This window comes from Corvus moneduloides, chromosome 2 (assembly GCF_009650955.1).
Source record: "Corvus moneduloides isolate bCorMon1 chromosome 2, bCorMon1.pri, whole genome shotgun sequence".
In the NCBI taxonomy this organism is placed as follows: domain Eukaryota; kingdom Metazoa; phylum Chordata; class Aves; order Passeriformes; family Corvidae; genus Corvus; species Corvus moneduloides.
The window spans coordinates 17975776-18003416 of NC_045477.1; the positions used below are offsets into that span (position 1 = coordinate 17975776).

The following is a 27641-nucleotide window of genomic DNA, read 5'->3' on the forward strand; positions in this document are numbered from 1 at the left end:
AGTTCTTCCAAATATGATTTTAATGAAGATATCTAGGACATGTTTTATTCCAAGAAAACAGCTTTCAAGTTACAAGACTGAAGGCACATATTTGTGTATCCATGGTGCAAAATTTGACACTCTTGTGTAGACACCTGGGAAATTTGGTCTTCCACATCCATAACCCCAGCTCACAATGCCAGTCAAAAACCATTTTCCATCTCCATTGCTTTGACATGACAGTGGTCCACCAGAATCGCCCTAAAAATAATATATTGAGTTATATGTGTTTGCAATATGAATTATAAAAACTGGGGGAAAATCCAGGGGAGATATTTTGCATGAGTAATTCTAGTGATTATATTTTCATAGTCACATAGTTCAAACACTTGATAGGGGTTTTTTTTTCACGTAGATGGGATTGCACAGTTGTACCAAAGTTTGCTCTTTCACAAGAGAGAAGATAATTCTCACTCTTTAAAGACACTAATTAAGATATTATTTTGCAGGGACTACATTTGAAATTCACTTTTTTTGTCTAGCCTAAAACTTACAGGTAAACCCCAAATCTGCTACTAAACATGTTCATACATTCACAGGTTACACACTAAAACTCAAAACCAGTAAGCTTTAAAAAAATATTAAAAAAAAAATAAAATTAATATAACAAATAAACTATTTAATAATTGTATGACTTCTTTCAAATTAGAGATAAATGGAAACAGATGGAATCCCTCAATTGTTTTGTGTTTGTGGTTTTTCTTGATTTTTTTTTTAAGAAGGAAAAAGAGCCTAAGCACTGTCCTTTAGTAATGTAATGTTTAGCATGTAATGTTTAGAGGCTCATAATGTCTTTGTAAATAGAGCAGTTAAAATGAAGTCTGTTCTAGACTTCAGAATTTAATACAGGATGTCATAATGCTGTAACAGGACAAAGCAACTACGACTCTTCTAGAGCTAGGGTGTTCTTGTAGGAATGCATTGACAGAGCTTCAGGTGTAAAACCATTTGCCACCATTTGGAGAAAATTCCTTGGACCAAGCTTATACTTGTACACTTAAACCTGTAAGGCTCTGCTGTACACACAGCATCTCTGAAAAAGACACCCAGTGGTACATTAAACTTCACCAAAACATTGGGTGTATTAAACAACTTCCAAAAGCAAAAGGTGCATTTGGCAAAATTCAGATGTTTTGCAAGAGAAGTGCCTTCTTTCTAGACAAATATTTTGTTAGAGCTAGAAAACTATTTTGCCTTCACTTTATAGTTTGTTGGGATATGCAGGTTGGAAGGGACCTCTTCTAAGGTGCTTAGGTGGCACCCTCTCCTCAAAGTAGGATTACCCTGAATTGCCTCAAAAAGGTTAAGAATTTGGAAGACAATTTCTTCCTTCCATGACAATTAATATTTTACATTTAGAAAGTAAAATTTGCAAGTCTTTTCTTTCATTCCTAGGACAAAACACCAGCTGGAACACCAGCATTTTTCACAAAACAGGAATACCACAATTTGAATAGATCTAACAACTGCCAGTCACAGACACAAATCATTTGCCCTTAAAAAATGCAGCCAAAATGATGCCTTTCCTTGCCTATATCTTGAGTGGCCATAATCCAACAAATTCTCCAGATACTGAAAATGATACTTAATATCAGTGCTCTCACTAACCTCTAAAAACAGCTGGTGCATTATACTCCCTCAGCCATTGTAGTCTCACTCACTTTTATGTAGATTAGTGAAAGCTAGAATATCTTGAAGATTCCAGATCTCCATCATAAAAAAATGTTTTTATTATTATTTCAGCAGTAAATTTACTACTGTTTTAGCAGTAAATATGTATGGTTTATGTAAGTTCAATATAATATAATATGGCATATTAGATCTGTAATAGTAAGTGTCATATAGATACATATTGTGTATCTATGAGGTTTTACTACTACTGACTACGAGTAAATTCAGCACTTTACATTTATCATCTTTCAGCTTTTCCAGATCAGAAATATCTTGCATTTGTAAATTTATGCCTAATTGTCTGCATCTCATCAAACAGTCCTGTAGTTCCAAGTTGGAAGGGAGGGATCCTGAAAAGACACAAGCTAGTTTCTCAGTTTTTTCTTCAGCTGAGAGCCTATTGTGCCAAAAATTGCCTGATTTCAGCTTATAGGGACTTGCAACTTGATTGGCTCTTGACCTGTGACTGAAACTTAGTGGTGCTACTCATTCACATAAAGCAGCAGAACTCTGAAATCACCCACAGAAGAGATTTGCTGACAGACAATTCTCACACTGCTCTTTTTCAGAACTGAAACATATTGACCACAAAGTAGTCTGCCAGTCAACTCTTACACCTCATCATGCAACAATGAAAGACAAGATAAGCTCTATGCAAAGAGTGCTGAGATACATACTTTACACCCATCTCTTTTCCCAGATGATAGCCCAGCACAAAACATCCTAGCTGTGATAATCCCATAAGTGGAGTGACATAATGTCTGGTCAATAATTTCTACCTCTGCTTTCTGAAGAACTGCTGAACCTTCATCATCTGGAAAACAAATTTGGAGAAGGGTGATTCAACAGATCTTAGCATTTTACTCATCTTTTGAAATACAAAACAAGAAGTCTTCAGGAAATATCCACAGATACTTTTGATCATTGAATTATTCCAGTTTCCAAACAACTAACTGCAACACAGAAGAAAGCCTCTTCTAACTATCAGGCAATTGTGTAACGTGATCTGGGTCCTTTGGACACACCAAATAAAATGGCATAATCACTAGGATTGGCCAAAAAGTTTTTTGTCTTTTTCAAAATGTCTCAAGACTTCTTAATTTGTTCTCTTTTTATTTCAAAAAGGAAACAGAATTTTACAAAGATATTTAGATCCCCACATGAGAGATTTGCAGCGAGAGCAGTATATCTGAAGGAGCCAAATTCAAGATTAAGATTATGAGACAGAGTTTCAGAATGTGAATTTTGGCAGCATAAAGAACCAATTCCCAAATTTGATTCTTTCTATCTGAAAGATTTGGTAAAACATCTCTTTTTTATAAGATATATAGTTTAATAATAACAATAATAACAACAGAATTAACTCACATTTTCCCCTCCTTTGAATACAGCAGGCCCAATCTCATCAGGTGATCCTTTCAAAATCTGGTTATAGCCAAAAACCCCTCACTCACGTATTCAAATATGCAAGCGCTGGTTTATATCATGAAACTTTGTTTTAGGATTTGATAAAGCTAGTATGTAATAAAGTATACTTTGAAGTTAAAAGACTGATTTGGCACTTTCATTGTAGAAACTGACAAAGGGAATAGAGAGAAACAGGGAAAAATGCCCCCCTGGGGTTCTTTTTGAGGCATTACATTTATCTTTCAAATAACCAGCCTTTTAATTTCACATACGAATAACCAGCAACCCAAAGAGAAAAACCACTCCATGTGTCCCACACCTCCAAGGGGAACAGAGGGGAAAGACAACACTGATATTTTGGAGTAAGTGAAGCTCCCTATACCAACAACACAATATGGAAGACTTTCAGACCCATGGGACCAGCAGCCAATTTTCCTGAGCATACGAAGGTAGGTGCACACGCCCCCAGGTGTGAAGGCTCCTGGGAATAAGATTAGCTCAGCAGAAGGGATAAAACTCACCTGCTTCCTGCTTTTGGCCCCAACCTGTTATCCAGCACTTGTCCCCGCTGCGGGCTTTATGTGAAGAGGGAGGCAGGCAGATGGGCTGGATGAGGTGGCTCATGGTGTCCGGCCACGGTGTGCTCAGCTGCAGCAGCACGATGTCGTAGTCATAGTTCCGGCTGTTGTAGTACTCATGGACTATGATCCGCCTCACCGCAGACACAAACTTGGCACGGCCTTGCATTTGCATGCCCAGGTGGGCACGCCATGCTCTGGGGTCAGCCAGCCTGGGTGGGAGCAAACAAAGAAGACATTTCTTAAAAAAGTACCTCAAAACACCTGCTGACAGCAGGGCTGGGGAAAGGGGAGTGCAGCACCTCCATGCAGTTCAAACTCTGGAACCTAAAGGCACTTGTGGATCCTGACCATGTCTGGGATAGAGTTAGAGGGAAGACTACTTACTTGCTCCCTTGAAAGCAGTGTGCTGCAGACACCAGCCATTCTTTGGATATCACTGATGCTCCACAGTAAGCAGCTCCCCCAAAATGAAGGCTGACCTGCCAGGGCCATTCACCTTCCTCAGTGTTTGAGCCACCTACAATCCGAGAGATGAGATTGCTGATCTTGCTACTGCCACAACCTGCAAGGGATATTTCAGGTTATAATCCCCATCTCCAGTACCTTCCTTTAGTGAGGCGGCTTCCCACACAGGGCATGAAAAAATATTGCACTTTGAAATATTTTGAAATCTATTTTGTTCTCCTGCTATAATCTCAAAACTTCTCTCTTTGGCTACTCTATTAATGAAACAAGAGGTGACTCCATAAAAAGGCACTAGGCTGGAAATTTTACTAAGTTGCTTTTCTAGCTCTGCTACAGAAATTAGCCCCTAAATATTTCTTGTGCCATAAATGTCACATGATCCATTGATCTAATAAGCATCACAATGAATATACACAAATAAGCAATCTCTCATCTCTTTTTGATGCTGCCAACTCTGACCTGAAAGGAGATCATCAGCAAAGAAGTTCAACATCATCAGAACACGTATTTCTTGCCAAAACAGTGGGAATGATACAAGAAAAAATGTATGTGGAGATTGGACATTTATTTGAGAAACAAGGTGGTACAATCATTATTTTCTATGGAAGTGACTGACAGTCTGACAATGCTGCATATTACTAACAGGTAAAGAAGCAATGTCTCATCAGCACAAAAATCTGAACTCTTAATTAGAAAAGCAAGGAAGAAAGACCCTTCTGTAGAGCCTCATGTCCATCCCTAGTGCCTGCACATAAAGTTTCTGCTCAGGAGTTTTAGTCCCACACACAGGTGTTAATATTTCTGGACCCTTTCCTGAACATGTCCCAAACGTCGAATGCACCTTTAACGTTTCCAAATAAAAATAGGCATATGGCTAGTCTCTTAAGAGGTCCTACTGGAACCAAAGCAAGTGCTGAAAGATTTGACATACAGATGGCATGCCAGAGGCAGCTGAGGGCCAGGCAAAATCATAACATTGTAGAATGGTTTGGTTTGGAAAGGGACCTTAATCTAGTCCCAGTCCCCCTGCCATGGGCAGGGACACCTTCCTGCTAAACCAGGTTGCTCAGGGTTCTATCCAGCCTGGCCTTGAACAATTCCAGGGATGGGGCATCCACAGCTTCTCTGGGCAACCTGTGCCAGGGCCTTGCCACCCTCGCAGTGGAGAATTTCTTCCCTGTATCTAATCTAAATCTGCCCTTTTTTATTATAAAGCCATTCCTCCTTGTACTATCATTACATGCCCTTGTCAAAAAGTCCCTCTCCAGTTCTCTTGTCGGCCCCTTTAGGTACTGGAAAGTGCTAAGAGCCTTCTTCCTAAAGCTATCTCTTCTCCAGGCTGAACAACCCCAGCTCTCTCAGCCTGCCTTCATAGGAGAGGTGCTCCAGCCCTCAGACATCTTCATGAACCTTCCTTGGACTTGTTCCAACACGTCCATGTTATGTAATATACCTGAGACCATTCAGTTTAAGCAACTAATCCTAACCCCACTTTTTTTTTGCTACTGCAGTGACAATCATCTGTTTGTGTTACAGCAAAACAAACTGAAAAGGTTGTACAGAGGTTACTTTAGGAAGATTTAAGAGTAGAACATAACTTGATACTATAAAGTATTGGGGTCTTCACCATCTGGATGAGTCAGAGAAGTGAAAAGTTCATGAGTTTTTTCTCATTGCAGCTGTATCACTCCTGAAGTCCAAATACAGTCCGACTTCAGCAAAGTGCTGGCATTGCTGCAGAGAACAAAAGTGCTGCCTCACTAGCTAAGCAAGTTCACTCTGTAATTAACCCTGCTGCCCTAATCCTTAGCATAGCTGCGATAAGCAGTACAGCTGTCTAAGGCTCCCCATAACTGGAAGCCCACCCTCCCACAAGATCTTGGCAAATTCTGCAACCAGATCTGAAGTAAACTGATAGCTAATTATTACCCCACTGTCACAGAGAGAATGCAATAAAAATCCAGTACCTCCAGCATGACTTGTACCCACTCCAAAACAGGAAGAAATAAGTCTTTATTGTGTAAAAAGTTCAAAGTTCAGAAAGATGAACATTTGAAAGGAACTTACTGCAGCTGCTTTCATCACTTCCATCAACACAGTCCACAGTCCCATCACACCTTGCATATTGTTTCCTAATGCAAATGTTATTCCTGCACTTGAACATGTGGTTGGTGCAGGGAATACCTGAAATAGTTGTGAGGAGAAAAACCCAAAACAACCATTGGCTCAGCTTAACACACGAAGACATGTCTGCACAGATAGAAGATGTACATATATTAATACATGTATTAATAGATACGAAGTAACATGACAAAAAAGCACTTTGGTTGGAATGGCTTAAACCAACCTCTAAACAGAATAAATTATTCAAATAGGACTGCATCTATACTTGGGTGTGCATTTACTTGGCTGAGTCCAAACAAAGATTTCGTCACATTCTTTCCTGCAACACTAACAAACACAGATATAGTAGTGAAAATTAGATGTAGAGTGTAAGGGTGGCAAGACAAAACATCCAGTACTCTGGAAAGAAGCTCTCCTTTGTATTTCAGTACTAAATGTGAAAAGAAAGGTTGCAATGAAACCAGCCTTATTAACTGTATCCAGTAAAACTGCAACCCCTAAACTCGGCATTTTCCTGTTTCCCTGTGGCTTGCAATAAATGAGGCCACTCAAACCCAATCTATTTTTCTTGTCAGCACACAGAAGTATCCTGTAATCATTTACACAGACTGTCTTTTCTGAGGGATCAAAAAAGTTTTCTTCAAAAAATCACTTGCAGCACTTTTCAGTTGTGCTCCCTTTCATATGTCACAGTGTCCATCTATTCTAAAAAAATTCAAGAAAGTTCTGATTCAACTTTCATTTGCCTAATGCTAAATTTATGGCTTCCACTAACCTTACAACCCTGAAAACTGCCAGAGAGAAACCATCATTTTTATAGTTATTTTACAGATGGTAAAATAGATCCAGGAATTAATTTGCACAGATTATGCTGTAAAGAGATAAAATCTCAGATTCAAGTTTTAAATCCCTAGATCCCCGGCGTGCACCTGAAGTACTTAATTATTCTGCCAGTATTTTGCAGAAACAGATGTTCATGAGCTTATTAAAAAGAAACAGTTTAAAATCAGTAATGGCTTCTTTCTAAACATATCAGAAAAATGGAATGGAGTTATATAGCCCAAGTGAGATTTGACAGTGCCTCTTAACCCTTTGAATGCAGCATCCAGAATTCAAGTCAGGACAAGATGGATGATAAAAGAGAGAAAAAAAGTTACTCAGGAGAGCAGCCTTACTGTGGGTGCAGTTCTGCTCATCTTTTCCGTTCTCACAATCACGTACTCCATTGCAGGCAAGCAAGTTGTCCTGTATTGCTAAGCTGGAGTTACAGTTCCACTCAGGGACAACTTTAAAAACATAAGCCAAATCAGGTACAGAAGCATTCCTGTAAATGCTAACACATCCCTTTCTGGCTGTGCCTGGATACCACATTCATTCCTTCACAGCACGGTACAAGGATGGGCATGAGTGCCACGTTATCCGTGGAGCAAATAGAGCACAAAAGAGTTCAGCGAGCTCCCCAGGTGGAGATGTTTAGTATCACTCTCATCTACTCTGTGCACCCCCCTTTGTCATTCCCCCACAAAAATAGAATAACTCATCTCAAAATGGAACAGAATTTTATTAATAATTGCTAGCTTTTATCACATGAGGAAAAGCTAAAATATAGCCTACTACAGCTATTACTGCACATGTAAATTTCTTCCTTGTGCTCTCCAGTGCCATACCTTCTTCATTCTTGGTTTTGTCCCTTGCCAATTAACTACGAATTAAGCACTCAAGAGACTGAGGGATAGTCTGTACCTGGACATATAAAGGAAGCTGAAAACATCTTTTGGTATCCCCATTAAAAATTTTCACCTTGTTTCAGCTGCCTTCTAAGACTAGAGAATATATTCACTGTGTTTTCTCATCAAGATCTCTAATAAGTGAATACAAACCACAAGAAAGTTCATCACTTTCATCGAAGCAGTTGTTTATGCCATCACAGCGCTGCATCTGCTGGATGCATAAGCCAGTAGAACACTTGAAATGTCCAGGTGGACATGCTGGAAGTTAAAAAAGGAAAAAAAAAAACCAACAAAACAAAAAACCAAGCAACCAAACTTCAAAATTTCCTTTCACAAATATTGCCAGCTTGTTTCAATTTACAGTCACTAAGCTTCTCCAAGGAACAATTAAGTTGATCTAAATTTACTATAGCCTGTATACATTGCCAGCCTTAAATTGAATTCAAATGTTGAAAACTGGGATTTAAAGAAGAGGAAAAAATTTCTCTAAAGTTCCAGTTCAGCTAATCCTGGAATATGTACCATAGGCTCCCTAGGGCTGGACCAAATCAGCCAGTGTTATACAGTACAACACAAGGCTGCTTAGTAATTATGTATAGAAACCACTGCTTCTTTACTACTTTAACAGGAATATGTAAGATTAACACAGGTGAAAAAGTACCAGTAAACAAGTTGTCTGTTTCAGGACTGGAAAAAACTCAGGGTCTCAGAATTTATTAACGTTTTGAGCTGTTTTTTTAATCTCAGATTTCAGATTTGAACACAATATATATAAATATATGGAAACCGTGAAATAAGCAGTTGATTATTTGGTACTCTTTTCATTACCTGAAGTCTTATAGCAATAGAAACATTGCAAACAAAACATTGGGGATGAAAACAAACAGGAACAGCAGACTTCAACTGGCTGCACCATGGCCATAGCCATGCAGGAAGCTTTGAGGACTGTGCAGAAGAGAATAGACTGTGTGCGTGCAGGAAACCAGAACATGCTGCACATGCCCACAAACCTTAGATGTGCAGCCTAGAAAAGGTTCTTTGTTTGCTAGTCATCTGACTTAGTAAGATTAGAAAAGAAAATGAACTGAAACCCAACAGGTAATTTCCTGCATAAACTTAATTAAGTCCTACCGGACCCAAAAAATGCTGCTTCACAGGTCTGAAATGCAAAGAAGGGTTGAAAAAGATAAAATCCATCTTACGCTGGCTGATGTTGTAGCTGCCATACTCCACCAGCAGGGGCTTCTCAGAGACCTTCGAACTGCACTGGAGCTCCACACTGACAGCAGAACTTGTAATATGGAATACTGTTTGGTGATCAACATAGTAACCACAGTACCTAGAAGTGTTCATGCAAGTTCTAGAGCAGCCTTCATAGGAAAATTGCCTTACATACGATTTAAATGTCAACACCACTCAAATTCAGAAATACAGTCATCTGCCATACTTTAATTAAGAACCCAAACCAAAAATATTTCTTGGTGGTCACCCAGCCTTCATTCACCACTAACATTGTGGAAATTTACTTTTGAATATCATGCCTTCAAATAAATAGTCTTAAAAATAATGCCTTGGATGCACATCGACTTTCAGTTGCTATTTTGACAAAGTGGCTCCTTGGACTTCTGCCTAGGTGCCACTTGATTCAGAGAAACCTAAATGCTCTCTGATGCCAGCAAACATTTAACCCATCCATTGTTAATGAATTTCTAATGTCCCTTTCATCAAATAGGCCAATCTCTAGCTGGGGTGTGGGGGGGCAACAAAAAACCTAGATTAAAAAAAAAAGCAAAGTAAAACAAACAAACCCCAAAGCAAAAAACCCCACAACAAACAAAGCCTCTTTGACCAGGGAAAGGTTGCTGGATCATTATTTTAAAAATGGAAACAGTTTTAAATGTAGTAAACCAGTGAACATCAACAGTACAGGTTGTTCTAGAAGTGGAAAAAAAGACCCTCTCCTCTGTTCAACAAAAATGCCTCAAAGATGCAGCACTTACAAGAAAACATCTGGCTTTAATATTCCTGCAAAAATCAAAGTACATATGAATCTTAAATAGATTTAAGAGCCCAGGCAGCTCTCTTGATTTTTAGCAGACTTGGCACACATACCTGTTTGACAGCAGTACAAGGTCACTCGCTGACAACAGGATGAACACAAAGAACAAAAGACAAAAATGGATTGTTGTATTGTTAACCGGACTAGTGGACTATTAGCCAGAGGTAAATATTTCCCTTGTGTATTTTTCACATCAAGCATTGCACTGGGACTACTCTTCATGTCAATGAATGGAGAAGAATTGGTCAGTGATTTCCATGTGAACAGATGTTGCCTCAGTGTCTGGAGCATCCCAGTGAAGTCTGCCACAGGGAATGGACACACTCATTTATATGTTTTCATGTGTGCTTTATTTCACCCTACTAAAATGAAATATCCTGTTAATAGATCTAGGAGATTCTGTTCCAGCAATGTGAAAAACAAAGGAAGAAAACAATTTAAAAGAACAAGACTCCTCTTTGACATCCTGAAAGCAGATGCAAAAAACCCAGTTAATTTTACAGACTTTTACTATAGGAAAATTAATTGTAAAAGAAGCCCCAAACAAAGAAGCAAGCTGTTAAAATGGGAGGAGCAGTGTTCTTTATCTTTACCATGACTCAGTCCTGGTAACTCCCACTGGGGAAGCAGCAGCCACCCTGGGGGGCCATCTCTGCTAATGGACCACCAAGGTCTCACAGAGTGACTCATAGAATTATACCATCCCACTGTGAGATATCCCACCCTGGGGGGAGGAACCAAACATTCCTACCTGTATATAATCTGAGGCTTGGAACACCACGGTAGCACTACCACTGGATACTCAAGGACAGGATCTCAATAACCACCACTTGACCTCCAGAGAAGGACCAGATCTTTCTACAGGATCACTGCTTTGACAAAACCACATCCATCACTCCAAAGGGACTGCAGCCACCACCAACAGGGTGTCAGGCCGTATTCTGACTTTGTCAGTTTAAGCCAGTGTTTCCGTATTATTGCCTTTATTTTAATTTTCCTATTAAATTGTAGTTCTGACTTTGAATCTCTCGCAAAATATTTGTGTGGAGTTCATTTTTCCCACTGGTTTGCCTTCAAACCAGTACATGCACCCACCAAATCCATCAGTGTTAAGAGTGAAGACTTCCTACAACAGGAAGTCTAATTGTCACTAATTTTAGTGTTTGTCACCAACGCTCTCAACCTAAAACAGCCTGTCAAAGTGCACAGCAAAATGCCATCTAACAATCTGATTCCCATCAGTTAGCCCACAGACATTTTCTACATTTCTCCTGTCAGTCACTTAGACAATCTTCCTTCCAACAAACCCTAGCACCATTAAAAAAAACCCCAAAAAGTTGCAGGCTGCATTGACCCCTTCTCAGACAAATAAAACAAACTCATCTCACCAAAAGTAGAGGAAATTGCTGCCCATCTGTGGAAAAGCTGGAACAAGTACATTGAGTAAGCTATCTCCTACACACAGTGAGAAATGCCATATGCTCATGGGATTTGTAAGACAAAGCTACAGGCCCTCAGGAGCCTTTTGCTGGTGTTTTACTGGTCATATATCCAGGTCCAGGGCAAATGGAAATTGCAAAGCACCATCTGTAACTCTGTGCCATTGCTCCAGAGAGAAACTGATTAAGGGGATCCTGTCCCATATGCTGGAAAAGTGAGTGGGGTAGTTTTTCAGGGGATGAGCAGATACATGCATGCTGCTCAGAAACGGTGGGATGTTGCACTAACAGTTTTAAGACAAATAAAGCACCTCTGTGTTCACATAAACCTCTAGTGGCCTGCTCACAAGAGACTCACTGGTATTCCTGCCTCTGAGAATTTCAGCAAAAGCAGTTCATCAGCTGTAACTTCTTTGACTAGGCAGTGGAGCATTGTATGTCCACGAGGAAGAACTGCATGGTTGTGTTCAGTGTCTCTGGTTAGATAAAGCTGTCCCTAGAGGTCTGAAGGAACCTTATCTGCACCACCTTCTTGGTCCCAGTCTTTCCTAATATCAGTATCTCAAAGTTTATTAACTATTTTTACCTAAGATAACAGAATAAGCATTCCATAAGGCACAATTGCAAAAGAAAGATGGGGGTCCCCTGCCCCCCCACCCCCTCTGCATTTCGTTAACTATTAAAATTTGGGGAAAAAGAAGAAAATAAAACATCACCATGTTTCATGCATTAAGTCATAATTTTTCCTCTTAAAAGTAAACATAGAACAGAAAATCAGAAGTTCAAAAGCCTTATTTTTAGTGAAAAATACTCTCTTTCAAAGGAAGAGGTCTTGGTCTACTACTATAACCAGCAACTTCCAACAGAAATCAGGAGCACGCGTTCTTGTGCAGTACTTCAAAAGTAACCCTGAGTGCGCTTCTAAGAATCATATCATGGACATTTGATCCTGTGGAATGCATAATTGGCAGGTTTATCAAAAAGCTGCTCAGATTCTTTCAGGATTCTCTGTCAGATAATCCTTCAGTATGAACCTATTATCATTTTTGCCTCCAGATTTTGCCTTTGTTTTTTATCTCAGCCATCCCAAATAACACAAATCTTTCCATTTCTGTCATAAAAAGAACACCAAAAAACCCCACAAACACACTAAGCGTGGTGTGTTTTGACTGGTGTTTTTATGTGCTCATCTCGTCCAGCAACCAATTCCCATCAAGGCACAATTGTAGGAGCGTCAAACTGAATTTTCTCTCTATAAATACAACATGGTATTGAAGAACAGACAAAGTTTTTTCTTCTCTCTGTAATTCTTTCAGTTGCACTCTAAAGGGCCTAATTGACTTACTTTCAGTAGTGAGTTCAGAAACTCAGTTTAAGACTAATCTTACTGAGGTTTCCATTTGAATGAAGTTTAAGAAAAAAATCTGATGTTTTAAATCTAGCCTTGCCTCATCATCCAGCATTCCAAAGATGACTTCAAAATTGAGGAAAGAATGGGTGGACAATGTGCTGGGAAAGCAGTGGTATCTTAATAAAAAACCAGCAGCAATATTATAATAAAGAACACTTCAGAAATAACAGTGGTTCCTTGAAAGGCACTTCGCGCAGTTTCTCTTTCAAGAGCCAGTGACTGGAATGAGGAAGTAGTTACAGTTCTATTTCCAATCATCTCATTGCAATGGCTTTCACCAAGAAGTTAATTAGATTCGCTGTCCTCTTGAGCAATCTTAGTATTAAGTTACACTTAAAAGGGTTTTAAACAGACCTTGTTTAATGGCCCCAGAAAACACAGAATTATTTTAGGGTTCACAGGACATCGATCTTTATCCAACTCTTTCCATTTCTCTCTCTCCAGAGAGTACCAAAGACTTTTGTCTTCATTTTTCTGGTACTTTTCAGTAGAATATATATATATACACATATACATACATATATGTAAAAATTTATATATATATATTTATATGTATATAAATACATTTTATAAAGACTGTACATCATCAGCTAAAATAAAAGAATGGTAGGGCACCCCGTGAATTACTTCTGTCCTTGTGGAAGCTCTCTGAGCTGCAATAGTAATGGGAAGGTTTATTTTGGTACCATTACATTAATAATCCATGTGGAGTACTTACATGCGTTCATTAATTTTCCACCACCCTCGCTCACAGCCTTTAATATTCTTCTCACTAATGGTATAGTTATGAAACTTCAGAGCTATACCAAGGCTCTTCTGTGGAGTCTGTTGTGAGCAAGAAAGACAGTGCAAGCAGTCTTCTTTTTTCCTTTTGTGGGCATAGAACACAGTAGTCTATAAACTTATTTCAGCAATTATGGAGCTTGGCAATGCCATGCTCTGGGAGCTGAGCTGGCTTCACCAGCTCAACAGCCAGCACCTTACACACTTGCCAGCTATTCAGTCCTGAGTAAAAGCAAGGGTTGGCACAGCCCCACCACAGCTGCAGGCTTTCTCCCCCTCTAGCCAATAGCCTTCTCATCTTCAGAGAGCCATTGACCATAGAAAGCAGCTTTTGTATCAAGATCAAAGCACTCAAACACATCCAAATGTACTTGTGTAGGGACACAGAGCCCCAGCGGATTTTTAGAGTTAAGATACCGCCTGGAATACTTGTGTCACCTTTGTAATGCTAGGATTTACTTCTACCACAATATTATAGTCTTCTGCTAGCACCTGCTCAGCCATGCATTCTTTAGTATTTTACAAAACATTTCTAAACCCAGCAATATCACGAGTGTTCATACTTAATTGGAAATTCCTTTCATAAAAGGATCAGAACATGTTTTGCAAGGCAAGGCAGGGTTCATTTAAAAACAAGGGCTGATTCAGGGCAAAAATCCAGAAATGAAAATTTTTCCCCTCTTCTCTTACAGAAAATATAATTTGGGAAATGAGTGAAGTTTCAACATTGTACAAAAATAAAATCTTGAAAATGAAACTGGTTTGAGCAATAAACCTTTCTATCAGAAGTCAACGGTGAAGACCTTAAATTTAGCCCCCCCAAAATCGCCTTATCATTCTAGAAGGGCAAGAGGCTGTAGGTCATGGCTCGCTGGACTTAATTTCTATTGCTGTGATTCAATGTGGGCAATCACTAGCTTAACAATAAGCAGAAAGATGGGTAAACAGTGGACCTCATCATACCCATTGCTATATTCTTTAGAGAGGTAAACACTGAAGGGCAAGCCCTAAGTCAAAGACCTTATTTTAGCAGCACTAATAAGGAAACACTCATGTCAGAGAAAACAAAACTACTTTAAAACAATGTCAGCTTTCAGCAATTTGCTTTCAGGAGAGTACCTAAAAAGATGAAGGAAAAGGATACCAAATTAAAAAAACAGTCTATGGGATTGTGCTGATAGGACAGACCATTCTGAAGACAAATTAAATGTATTAGGCATATGAAAAGATACCGGAGAAGTGGTGGTAATAACTAGGTTAGAGGAGGTTTTTTGTACATTATTTTCATCCAAATTTCTGAGAGTGGGAAGAGAGGAGTTAAAAACAGTCAAGTCTTACATTGCCTGCCATGAAGTAATTATGCTGGCTAAACGTCAAAACTTATCTTAGCTCTTCACCTTTGTAATAGGACACCTTAGGAACTATGCTCTCTTCCTTAAAAATAAGTGCACAGAAAGAGAAAAAAGAAAAAACTGATACAAAACATCAATGCCATTTCTATAAACTACTACGTCTGTGAAGATGCAGGTTACTGCCAACTCAATCACTGCTTTACTTAAGCTCTCTGTTCCCCAAACACACAGCAATGCCTCAGAGAGAAACAGTCATGTTACCTGGAAGTTCCATGCACACAGGCATTTTGGAGGATAATAGCTTGGGTAATAGGGACTTGTGATTCTCCCTTCATAGCCAGTTTTCTCCTTTGTCATTATTGCTTTTCCACACTCTAAGGGAAAAAAAAGAGGCAAAATTTGGCAAACCTTGATACACTTTCAGTAAAGCTATTCAGTGGGTTGAAGCATCCAAATTTATCACAAGTCAGTCACTGCAAAGTGGGGCAGGTGAGGAATTATATTTAGCGGGATTCAAGTTGTAAAAAGAGACCCTTCCCAATGATGCACACAGAAGACAAAGGATGTAAAGATCCAGGGATGAGTGCTGGGCTCTGCAGGACCGGAAGAACACATTGTAAAGTTTATTTATATTATTTCACTGAGGAAAGTTTTGCAAACAAGAATATCAATACATCCACACTGCAGTACTACACAGGGACCTCTAGTCTTAGAATGCAGCCAGTTAGAAGTGAAATGTTCAACATACTGAACTAATCAACCTCCTGGAAACCAAAACTTTCTTATATGACTGCTCAATGGATTTACAGAATTCATTAAAGACAAAGTCACACACAGAGAGAAACGAACAAAGAAAATCCAGACTCAAACTTAAAGAAAACAAACCAACCAACCAGCCCACAACCCACACAGAACGGAACTTGAAGTTACTTATTATGGAGAACTTATCACATGCTTTTCTGATGGTATATTAATGCTTAATTACTGTCAGCATGAAAAGTAGGCAGCATCTTTTAAAGCAACTTGAATTTCCTTGCACTGAGCTGTGTGAGATTTTTCCCCTCGTGCCACTAGCATGATATTCCTTGTATTATTTGTGATGATGATCTAACCACTTAAATATATAAGCAATAAAGTGATGGACTTGACACACAAACGTTACTGACTCTTTTGTGTTCCTGTGGAGTCAGGGACCGATAGCAAACGCAGACAAAGCAATTGAAGGTTTTTTTTTCTGAAAGCAGGTTTTAGTGCTGACATCCTTCCACCTTTAGCATGATCCCTGAGTCCCACGGCAGAAGGGAGGCCACTGCTACACCTGAAATAATAGCTCCATCTACTGGCACCTTGCAGCCCTCGCCAACTGAATTCAGGGCTGCTTTCAGCCCTCTACCTTCATACTTCACAACTAGTCTGATCAGATAACATTACTCAATAGGAAGGCACACAGTAATGCAAAGGAGAAGAAGGGGAGACAGGCACCTGTAAAAAGAAGAAACTCAGTCACAGGAATCATTTATCCATAGTCAGAAACATGACAGCCACTTCAGGCCCTTAGAAGAAACAATATAATAAACACACTTCCAAACACCGAACAAACCTACTTTCTTGTGTAATGACCTCAAAATAGCCATGGAATTCCTTATGCTCCTTTACTTGTGCTGCCTTAAATATTACCAGCATGAGATTATTTGTGGACACAAGTGACACCAATGAATCAGGTGGTTCACAAGCTCTGAGGGGGAAGAAAAGAGCAAATACATAAGCAATCACTTAAAAAGCGAAAAGCTTAACACATTACTCTCACTCTATGCATAAATTTTCCACTGGTTCAGATCTTGCCTACTTCAAAGTCCACTGAAATTTCCATGCTCTTAAGCACAAAAATACCTGTTACAAGGCCAGTTTAAACCCAATACTGGAAATTCTTCTTACAAAAAGAGAAAGAAATTGCAAACATGAAAATGGATATGGAATGGTTCACTCTACGAGGTAATGACTTTCAGCCTTCACTCCCAGTAAAAATGAATGAAGCCAACATTAACGAAAAGCTGGAAGAAAGAGAAATCTTATTTTATTAGACCAACAATTTTATCTTCTTGTTGGGCAGTGGGAAAGACAAGAAAGTTATTCTTCAAGTCAGAAATTAAGAACCTGAGCCAATAAGAAGTCTCAATAAAAAAAACCCAAACACGTTACTTTCCATATGCATAACCTAGCAGACATCTTCAGTCCTCTACCGATACTAACATGTAAGTGAACACCATCCGCTGTTCCACAGACAAGTCAGTTGGAGATACAGATTGGTAGAGGACAGCTCTCAAAAAGGACTGAAAAGCAAATGCTCTGGTTTTGAGGCTTATACACAGACTGAAATGCCAGAGAAAAGGGTTTCAGGGGTGAAAACACTGAGCTTTTGTCTACTTCATGAAGGTGCTGTCTTTTCGTTTCGACTTACGTAGTCCTATGGAATTAATTATCAGGAATTTCAAAGAAAAAGTCCCTAAACAAGCATAATGGATCATTAAAGAGAGAGAAGAAAAAAGAAAAAAAGAATAGTCCACATCCCTCAACCCATCACAGCTTCAACTCTACATTTTTACAACCCTCTAAACAAATAGAGCAGATAAAAAAAGCACTGAAGTAGTGAGTGCCAGTAAGTGAAAAATCATGAGACTTAGTTTCTGAACTTCAGTCTTCATCTGAAAAGCACTAATCTTCATACAGAAGAATTTGCCTAAGGGAGGAAATTTTGACATTCTCTTTCAGTTAGCATCTGTTTCCTGATAAGAAACAGAAAATTTTGCTCAGTAATGTGTGAATTTTTCATAGTTCTGTAGCTAGGTGAAGATGCACTCCAGTTGAAAAAAAGAGAAATATTTGAAGAAAATTTTCCCTTTTACTAGCAAGATAACTTATCCAAGAAATTTTAAATTGTCATGGGTTATGTGAGTAATACATGAAGATCAGAGCAATTTTAACAAAAACAAACTAACCACAAAATACAGATGGCAGATCTTCAGAAAAAACCCAAAAGTTGTCAATTAATTATCAATAGAAATTTATACTCACCGGTACAGTATCTTATCTTTGATTGGCATCAGAGAGTCATAGATGGTGAGCGAGTCAGTGATGCAGTTATCTGCTTCAATCTGAAGGGATACTATTGAAAGGCGGATAAGGTGGCCCACAGATGCAATAAGCTTAAAATAGCAGATTGTTCCCTCTGAGGTAGCTCGCATATCCAGAGGAAAGTGCTTGTGCAGATGGTCAGCATAGAGATCATACATGCAATTAGTTCCTGTGAAAATGTCACATTTTCAACACTGGATGCAATCACTCCAAAACTCCTAAATCCACATAGCATTAAAACAAGAAATCCTAAAATCCTTGTGCTAAACTAAAGCAAAATATGAAAGTATATCTAACTTGAAAAACAAAGTAATAATAGAATCATACAGCGGTTTGGGTTCTAAGAGATCATCTAGTTCTGAACTCTCTGCCATGAGGGCGATACCTTCCACTTGACCAGGTTGCCCAGAGCCCCATCCAACCCAGCCTTGGACACTTCCAAGGGGCATCTACAGCTGTTCTGGGCAACCACCCCCACTGTAAAGAATTTCCTACCCCAAACCCAAACCTACCCTTTTCTAGCTTAGAGCCATTCCCCCTTGACCTTGTAAAGAGTCCCTCTCTGGCTTTCTGTGCCACTCACTGTTTTCATCTTAGTTACAACGCTGTGGTCAAAGAACAGTCTATTCATAAAAGTACAGAGTATGGCCAACAAGTGCTGTAATTCAGTTCTTGCACGGTATTTCCACTAAAGCAGTGCCATTTTGTACAGATTGCAGTTAAAATTTCGCAGACTCTCTAGAGAATAAATGACTCTAATAATTCTTCACTGGGAGATACTCATCTACTTTCAAAGCATAAATGAACTGCTTGCCCCTATGGACATTATGATATTTATAATACGTAAAACAAAATCAAAGCAAAAATGCAGCTACATGTCTGTATTCCCCCACCTTTTTTATTGATCAAATGTCAAGGTTCTCAATGTTTTATCATGACATGAACTAGAAGTGTAGCAACAAATTCGGATTCCCCAAGTCCTTCCATTTGGAAGGGATGGAGGACTTTTCTTGCTGAACATCCTGCTCAAAGCAGGATCAAAATTAATTCAGATCAGGACTTTGTTCTGCCCCTTCTTGAAAATTTTTGCAGCATTAGAAATCACCATTAGAAATGGAAATACTGTGAAATACAAATTATGCAACCTACCCTACACAACATTTACAAAGGAAAGGGTAAAAATTTTTGCCATAATTTAGACAAGGATAAGAAGAATATTATTCTACTTGCATCCAATTTTCCAATTAAGCCAAAACAACTGTGATTTCCAAATAAAATATATTGAGATCTTTATTTCAATTCAATATTGCAGCTCACAGTCAGCAAAAAAAGTAGGGAATTTTTGTTTGGTCATATCTAAAATTCTTAACATAGCTCTTTGAAAGGTGAGAAAAAAGGGAAATGCAAATTAGGGGGAATAAGATACAAAGTGAATATTTGCATTAATTTCTGGCTATTACAAACAACATAAGTCTCTGAAATAGTTACCCTAATGGAAAACCAATTAGAGCACTGTGAAAGTTTACTACTAGTTGTTGACTCAAATTAAATGTTGACCTTTTGACCAGTAGTTAATCAAGACAGGAAGTGGCAGGCTTTGTCCAACTTCCACTTCTTAATAACAATCTCGAAACTAATGCTATGAATGTTTATGAACAATCTGTAAGGGTCACATTCCATTCAAATGAATTACAGTTACAGCTATTTAAAGCTTTGTTCTTCCTTCTTCCTTGTTCTTATCTCTTCCCAATAACATTCTTTTTGTAATAGTTATTTGTGCTTAGTTAGTCATCCTTAGCAGAGCCAACTTTGATCATAATCTCTAAAATTATGTGACTACCATTATTTCTACTAAGTAATTAATAATGGGAGAGCTCACTGCTTCTATGGAGCACAGTGCAGAGAATTCAGAGCTGACTCTAGAACTACAAGTAGTGCAAGCATGCTGGCTTGAAACCAAAGCTGCATAAAGTCTTTACTCAAGCAAACCCTGCACAACCAGATATTACAGCAAGGCAAGAACCTTGCGTCAGCTGAATGTCCATGAGTCCCTTCTCCAGCATCATTCTTCAATAAATCTGCACTCCAGTCTGTGCCTGAAGCAACCACTAGGTGCGTCTCCATACCCAAAGTCAACTACGTTTCTCTCAAAATACAGCCTGCTGATGCTCATTCCTTTTGTGCTGCTGCATGATCACTTTCACCTCCATGTCATATTCCATAATCCTAAATGGACACAGCCAAAGAACTCAAACAAATAAAATTGCACTAGTATAAGATTCTCAACTACTGTGGCCATCCATGTTGTTGACTTTGTTACATACCCCCTCCATGCTTCCCACAGATACCAGCTGTATAAAAAGCTGCCTATATAAAGTCTCCAAAAGGTGTCTAGAACATGGCAGGTCATCCTTTTCCCTTCATGTGAAAGATATCATATAAGTCCTAAAAAAGACTAAAAAAGCAACAATTATTGTGTTGTGCGCTTCTTAATGTCTTCCGGTTTAGGGGCTGCATTCTGGAATAAATTGGAACCAAGTTCCAACTGTGCTAATTCCTTTCCCCTGGAACACTGAACTGGGAAATGAAATCGCTATGCAAGCAAACACCAATATGCAAAACTCTTTTATAGAAATAAAATGCATGTAATGAGATGCGATAGAAGCCAATATTGTTATGCATTGCAGCTTAAGTCAGGAGGCTTTTAACAAGTGAATGCTGCAGCAAACTTGTTTGAGTTTTGAGAAATTATGGGCTGTTAGCAATCCCCATTGCAAGCCCTGGCCCATGCCCTGTGACCTGAAGTCTGCCTGTGGACCTCAGAACTAGGAGAGCTTGACTTGGGTGCGTGGCAAAAGTAGTTACTGGATTCTGAAAAAAAATGCAAGCTAAAACCTTTGCAAAGTAACAGAAGTGAAAATCACAGATAGAAGTGCAACAAAATGTCTCATGAAAGAAAAATACAAATTCAGAAAGCTGTAAAGCCCTTGAAAAACTTAAACAGTGCAACTGCTCAAGATGAAGAGTCAGTTTGTGTCAAGGAGCAAGGAAGGCCAACACATCCCCAGCTGATTGATAACTGCTGGCTCAACAGAGTCTTAGCGGGTGTCTGCTTCAAAGGTGATTAGCCTATTGCTAAGCCTAGTAGCACATTTTTTTTAGGTACCTACTCCATATACTAGTAAAGGTAGATGTACTGTACTTTTGAACTCCTTGTTCAGTGCTTTGCACACTGGCAAAGAATCCTTCTGGGAGGTCTACAACATGAAACCAAGCAGGTGTACAAATAGTGTCTCCCACAACATGGGAAAACTCAACTGCCTAAACTAATTACTGTTAGGGAATTCACTCAAAAGAATAACTCACCATTAACCTTGGAGAAAAGGGAGTTAAGGAGGATAAAGGATGCACAAAAGCATTGCTCTTGTTCAGCATATTAAATTCATTACTGTCCAGTTTAGAAAAGGTTAATCTGCTGGTCAACACAATGAATAGCAAACACCTGATTTAGTTTGTTTCCTACTATGTCACCAGGTACATCTAAAAAATTTATCAGGCAGATTAAAGGTAGATAGTTTCTGTATTTGTTATTTGCAAGATTCTTGGTCATTCTTTCAGTAAGTCAGGACTTAAATGCCAAGGCTGAGTTTAACCCTCTTAAATTAACACTGAACAGTATCTTTAAGTTCAAGTCATGAACTCAAAGCTTTGTTCTCCACCTCTCCTCTGAAGGAAGCTGCCAAAAGGGTGAATTACCTGTTCCCGTTGTTGACCAATAATCTGACCGAAGACCTGCTGCATAGAAAAAGAGTTGTGTGAGTCTTCTTGTTTGCCTGAAATCCAGAATTCAGGGTTTTATTCAATCACATCTCAGTCCTAATACACTGAACACACAGGACAAAACACTTCTCTCGATGAGTGGGGTTGCCATAGCCCCCTTCACTTCTGCAGATTCTGTAGTTTTGGAGGTGAGGCAAGAAGAGACTGCATGGCAATTAAGCAGTCAAAGTCAACTGAAGGACTACGACAGAGGTACCCAGGAGGTCATTTTCTCATCCTTGGCCACAAAATCTCTCTCAGCTTTCTTTTTGACAGAATTGTTCTGTCTGATGTCAACAGAATGGAAAATCATTAAACATTTTGTAACTAAATACATTAAACAGATGCTTGAATCACACATTGTGAGTTTTTTCCCCAGACAGGAATGTCACAGGAGTTATTTAACAAATGGGCAGCTTTATAATCTGTTTTTGAATCTTTAATAATGGGGTGATAAGAGTCTCATTTTCAATGAAGGGGCTAAAGTTTGATCCATGTGATCCACCTTAGCCCTTCATCTTTTTATGCTTTTAAAATCACAGACTAACCCAAATCTGCCTACAAGGTATCCATCTTACCTCCTGACTATGAACATGAGCACTCCCAATACAGGAAGTTTTGCAATCACTGGTTACAAGGACAATTTGTACCTTAATTTGACCTCAAATCTCGTTTTTATTTTCCTTCTCAGTTTTTTTTCCTATTAAACGTTTAGTATTAGAAGCTAGAGATGTAGGATCAAGATTTTAGTTTATTTATAGAATTTGCTACTCCAAGGTAAAAATGTTTGCTTACTGAAGTGTTTCCTCAAGGATATGGATATGCTCTAATACTAACCACTTAGGACAATGGAATCCATGTCGACTGCAAGGCCCTGAAGACTTCCCACCGAAGTTCGGTTAATAATACTTGTCTGAATGGAATCCTTTAAAACAGCAGCCACACAATCCTCACACAGCACTTGCCCTTTCGCCTGTGGTACCACAAATACGATCCAGAAATGAATGAGAAGGCCTCCATTGTTGTTGTTACTGAAAAAAAGAGCTCAGATTATCATCCTGTTGGAAGTTCTCTGAAGACTAGGCTCTTAGCCCAAGCTTCTGAAGTACAGATTCAGAAGCATATGGCTCATTTCCATATTTTTAATTACTTTAACCCACTGAATATATATTTTCCCCTTAAAAAAAATCAAGCAAACAAGACAAACCCCAAAACACCCAAACACACTCTTCATATCTAGTTGGGAATATTCAGTAGGCTAATTTCCTGAGGGCTCCTGACTTTTGAGATCTATGGAAATCACATTGTCTACACATGAATTAGAGCTGGACTATTTCCTAAAGATCAAAACAGAAATAGTAGAACAGAAACAGTAGAACTATCATCTCCAGAAATGCAGAGCTCTGCACTGGTATGCATCTCACCCTGCACTGTGTGCTGCAGGATGTAAGAAACGATTCCTAGATTATTTAGGTAACACATTAGAGGCCGTTTATGTTCACACTACTCTCTACCTCTTTAGTGGGGAGAAAGACCTTTGAATCAAACACAGCCTAGAAACCTCCAGTTTCTGAACCAAAACTGTATTGGGTTCAAGAGGACTGAAATAACTAAACTTCTAACATTAATTGCAAGCATAATATTAGAGTAAGAATACTTTATTGCATAGAAATTTCCTGCTTCTTCTATAAGTAGAAAATAGTTTTATTCCAAGAACATTACCTAAAAAATACATGCAATTTAGTCAATTACACAGAGTTGTGTTCCAACAGCATGTTTAAGTAGTTAAACTTCTGCATGAGCCAAAGTATCACCAAACCTCTTTATTGACATTATTTCTGTTCATCTTGCATTGTATTCCTGGCAGACAAGGAACTGTTTATATGACTTTAGTTTGTCCTTACTTTTGTTAAGTGAATTGGTATAGGTTATAAACCTATTTTGCTATCAGTTCAAGTACATAGCAAAGACATTGAATCATAACCATTAAAAATAAGCTTGTTTTGCAGGCTTCTTACATTATATCCTGGCCAGCAGAAAAGCAATTACATCAACCGCAGTTTTACCTGACTTCTGAGACGGTGGACTGCTTATAAAATTTGGAGAAAGAAGAAGTTGTGTAGACCAAGTTCATCTGAAAGAGAAATTATAAAGATTTAGCATTCTGAAAACCAGTCACACCTAGAAATGCTACATGCCTAGGCATTCCTACGAACAACCTATTTTCCACCAAGATTACCCACCATGCACACACTTCCAGACATACATCAGCCAAGCTAGGCAGAGCAGGAGATGGGGAGACCAGCTCTTCAATGCACCCATAACAAATCCAATATTCCCAGCAAACATCAAATCTTCTGCCCATGGCCAGCTGACATATACAGTAATGCTCTTTCCATAGAAATGAATTTTGAAAAAGGTGCATATCCTTCACCCAAAAAATCCCAAACACACAGGGCTCCCCTATGCTGATGCTAAAACTTAAGGCCAAACTTCAAGAAACATGCACACACTCATAACATTTTTTGTGTTATTACTAACGCGCAGTGAACAGCACATATCAGAGCTTTTCCCACAGAATCACAGAAAGATTGAGACAGGAAAGGGCCTCTGGAGAGCATCTAGTCCACTGCTCAAAGCATGGCCAACTATACCACGTTGCTCAGGGCCATTTCCAGTTGATTACCTCCAAGCACGGAGACTCCACATCTTCCCTGGATGAGAACCCCCAGTGCTTTGATTCCCCTCACAGCTAAGGAATTCTTTTTTTTAATGTTTCCATGGAATTTCTTGCACTTTGATTCATTTGTGTATATTTTCTTTATCAACAGCTTAGTATTAACATATTTCTTTCCAATACACACAGTGTAAAACATGTGGAGAAGCAAAATCTCTCCCTGTTCCCTGATGAAGGACTGCCTTTGGGCAAAGCAAGCTCCTGATTCTCCCTGTTGTTGGGCTGGGAAAATACCAGTGTGACAATTACCTTCCTCTCCCCTTCCTGTTCAAAGCCACAAGGTGGCATGTACCTCAAGCTGTTCAGACCTCACTCTGCGCTTTATGATTAAAACTAATGCCCAAAGGACTATGACACAGATTATTTCAAAGGTTGTAAAAATCACATCCATATTAATCCCTTTTATTGTTTGAAACGGGAAGTTTGAACAATAATTTTAAAGGCCTAAAAAAAGCGGGTAGAGCTCAGTCGTTCTCCAGACTAAGGTACAAGGGATTTTATGTATTACTGCTACTATCAAATGAAAAGAACCTATCCTGAGAGGTTCTTCTACTACCACTTGGGGTCTTTGGGCCAGCAGCCATGAACAAAAGGGTTTTGAGGACAACAACTAACAAAATCCTAAATCCCCCACTTCCCTACCAATTTTAGTCAATAGTTAAGGTTGCCACAAAGCCCAGTTTCAGCAATGCGAAATGCATTGGTGATTTCAGGCAAAGAAAAAGAATAAGTTCCAAGTAATGTTCAAGTAGGAGGAGGTGACACTGGCAGCTCAACACCTTCTGTCTGTCACCTCTCTCCACTATGCACGACAAGGGCAGGATGCTCTGAGACAAGAGCAAGACACAGGGGTCACAGGAGGTTAGAGCTGCTCCATGGAGAGCAGGGAAAGGTGATACCCTGCACTGGTTATCTGAAAGAAATTTAATGATTAATATGCAGGACTTGGAAAGAGCCGGAAAACAGGAACATTAGTTCACATTATAAGATAACAAAAACTTAGTAATTATGGAAAAATTTCTTGGTTGTATCTAACATTTTTTTGTTTGTTTGTTTTTGTTTAGCAGTTTTTACACAGTCGCTTGAATCCTTGTGTGGACAGTACTGCAGTGACTGGCATTAATGTATTTTTGCTCTCTACACCAAATGTCTTCAAAGTCAAATTCCCTTTTAACCAAGATTTCCACCCTTTTCTTCCTGCTGTAGAACAGCTATTGATCCAGAGTTCTGTTTCTGCTTCGTCTGCTGAAAGGTATTTGGGAAGAATAATGGTCTTTAGAATACCTAGTATCAGAAGGAAATGTAAATATGTTTGTGATCCCTAGGGTAATTATAGATGCTTTAAGGCAGAAGACTGGCAGAAGATGCCAGTGTAAATGCGAAAGATTTCATCTGTTTGATGTTTAAAAAGTGGCAATTGAGTTTAAGGACTTTTTTAGAGTTTTAGTCATAGATTTGTGGGGGAAGTATGTAAAATTTTAAGTAAAATGTAAAAAACAAACAGACCTGTTCAAAACTCAGTTTGTGATTAACAAACTGAAAGCAGTCAGTTCCTCCATACCTCTACACAGCCACCCTTTGCACATAATCCTGTGGGGTGAAAGGGGTGTAAGAACACCACAGCAGCTTCAATGGCACCTGAACATCACTTGTTCACAGCTCTGATCTTTTTTGCTAACCAAGCAGCCCACCCATCTTACCACATGCTGCACAGTCTGTGCCATAGAGAGGAATTCCTTTGACTCTTTCTGCCTATATTCTGGAAGAAACTCTATGTTGGCAACACGAAACAGTCCAACAAAATACAGTGCATCTTTGTTTTCTGCCTGAACTGCAAGAAACAAAGAAGACAGTTAGCCTTTTTTTCTTTTCTTTCTTTTTTTTTTTTTCAAATAACAATTAAGGTTTTTTATTAAATTCTAAACCAAATTAATCTATTTGGCCTAATCTAGTTTCTAGTTTGAAACAACTACCCAAAGAACACTACACTTTTATAGCCAAACTGTTCTACATGTGTACCAAATGATGGTTAATTGAGCTCCTGTTCCCTACACACCAGATAAGACACCACCATACAAATGAGCCAGTATAATGAAGGCAGTATCAACATCCAGATTCTGGAGCATCCCTAAGGAATCTTAGGCAGTATTAGCATCAGGGGTCTAAAGAGGAAAACGTATCTTTTAATGCTTAATTACACACGTATTTATTTTACTCTCCTTTTACTTCCTTAAATCTATTCTGAAAAATAACCTGAACTTCAGAAGCCCAAGAAACACAGTGGAAGGCAAAATTTCGGAGGAATCAAGCTCATAAAAACACGTCAATTTATGTGCAAGCGTGCGAATCAGCTTGCACATAAAAATGTTTCGCATAACGCTGAAATAAAGTCACACCCCCTAAAGCCAGCAGATATGCCTGCTTTTCTAATTACTTGTTAAGTCTTAGTAAGACAAAAGCTTTTCAGACCCCATTTAAAAATTGCCATGTTTATTTTAGAAACAGCCCTCAGGACAACTGAGATCCTAAAGTAATCTCAAAGTACTGTTGGCAATAACAATACAGGAGTTGGCATGAGCTTTCAGCAACTCACCAATGAAGAGCCACAGTAATGTCCAGGTTACAACTCCTAAAATGAATAGAATGAGGGTAAAGAGAATTATTTTGTTTTGAAAATTCCATAGCAACTTATCTTTTTTCTTCAATTTGTCATGCTTTTTCCTTGCCAGAATCCTCTTTGCCAACTTGTCTTCTGCAGATACCATTTGGACTGAAATGTTGGCTGCCTAAAATAAGGTGAAAGACAACAAAAATCGTGGAATGTTTCTAGCAGGAATTGACTGACCAACAAGTCTCAACCAATCTGTTCCTCAGAGAAAAGTCTCCACCTCC

General features: G+C 38.9%; 1 protein-coding gene across 2 annotated transcripts; it reads right to left on the reverse strand.

Annotated features, from left to right (window-relative positions):
* Positions 1–27641, reverse strand: TMPRSS7 (transmembrane serine protease 7). Of its 2 annotated transcripts, none has more exons than XM_032098275.1 (17): positions 27343–27641; positions 26450–26580; positions 24079–24146; positions 22850–23043; positions 21950–21988; positions 18134–18362; positions 16666–16796; positions 15323–15435; positions 13645–13751; positions 9220–9356; positions 8168–8275; positions 7463–7573; positions 6231–6347; positions 4083–4260; positions 3639–3907; positions 2490–2524; positions 1–240 (listed from the first exon to the last, which is right to left on the reverse strand). In XM_032098275.1, the coding sequence occupies exons 1-17, from the start codon at positions 27512–27514 to the stop codon at positions 70–72; spliced, it is 2310 nt and encodes a 769-aa protein (XP_031954166.1). In that variant the 5' UTR covers positions 27515–27641; the 3' UTR covers positions 1–69. The 2 variants fall into 2 exon arrangements, with proteins under 2 accessions (XP_031954166.1, XP_031954165.1); XM_032098274.1 differs by having other exon boundaries at positions 2388–2524; positions 27343–27635.

Coding starts and splice junctions, on each gene's coding strand:
- TMPRSS7 (XM_032098274.1), bottom strand. CDS start 27,514: ATGGTATCTGCAGAAGACAAGTTGGCAAAGAGGATTCTGGCAAGGAAA. Junction 9,357..13,644: donor TGGAAAATTAATGAACGCAT/GTAAGTACTCCA, acceptor GAACACTTCTAG/GTACTGTGGTTACTATGTTG. Junction 241..2,387: donor GGAAAAGAGATGGGTGTAAA/GTATGTATCTCA, acceptor TATTATTTTTAG/GGCGATTCTGGTGGACCACT.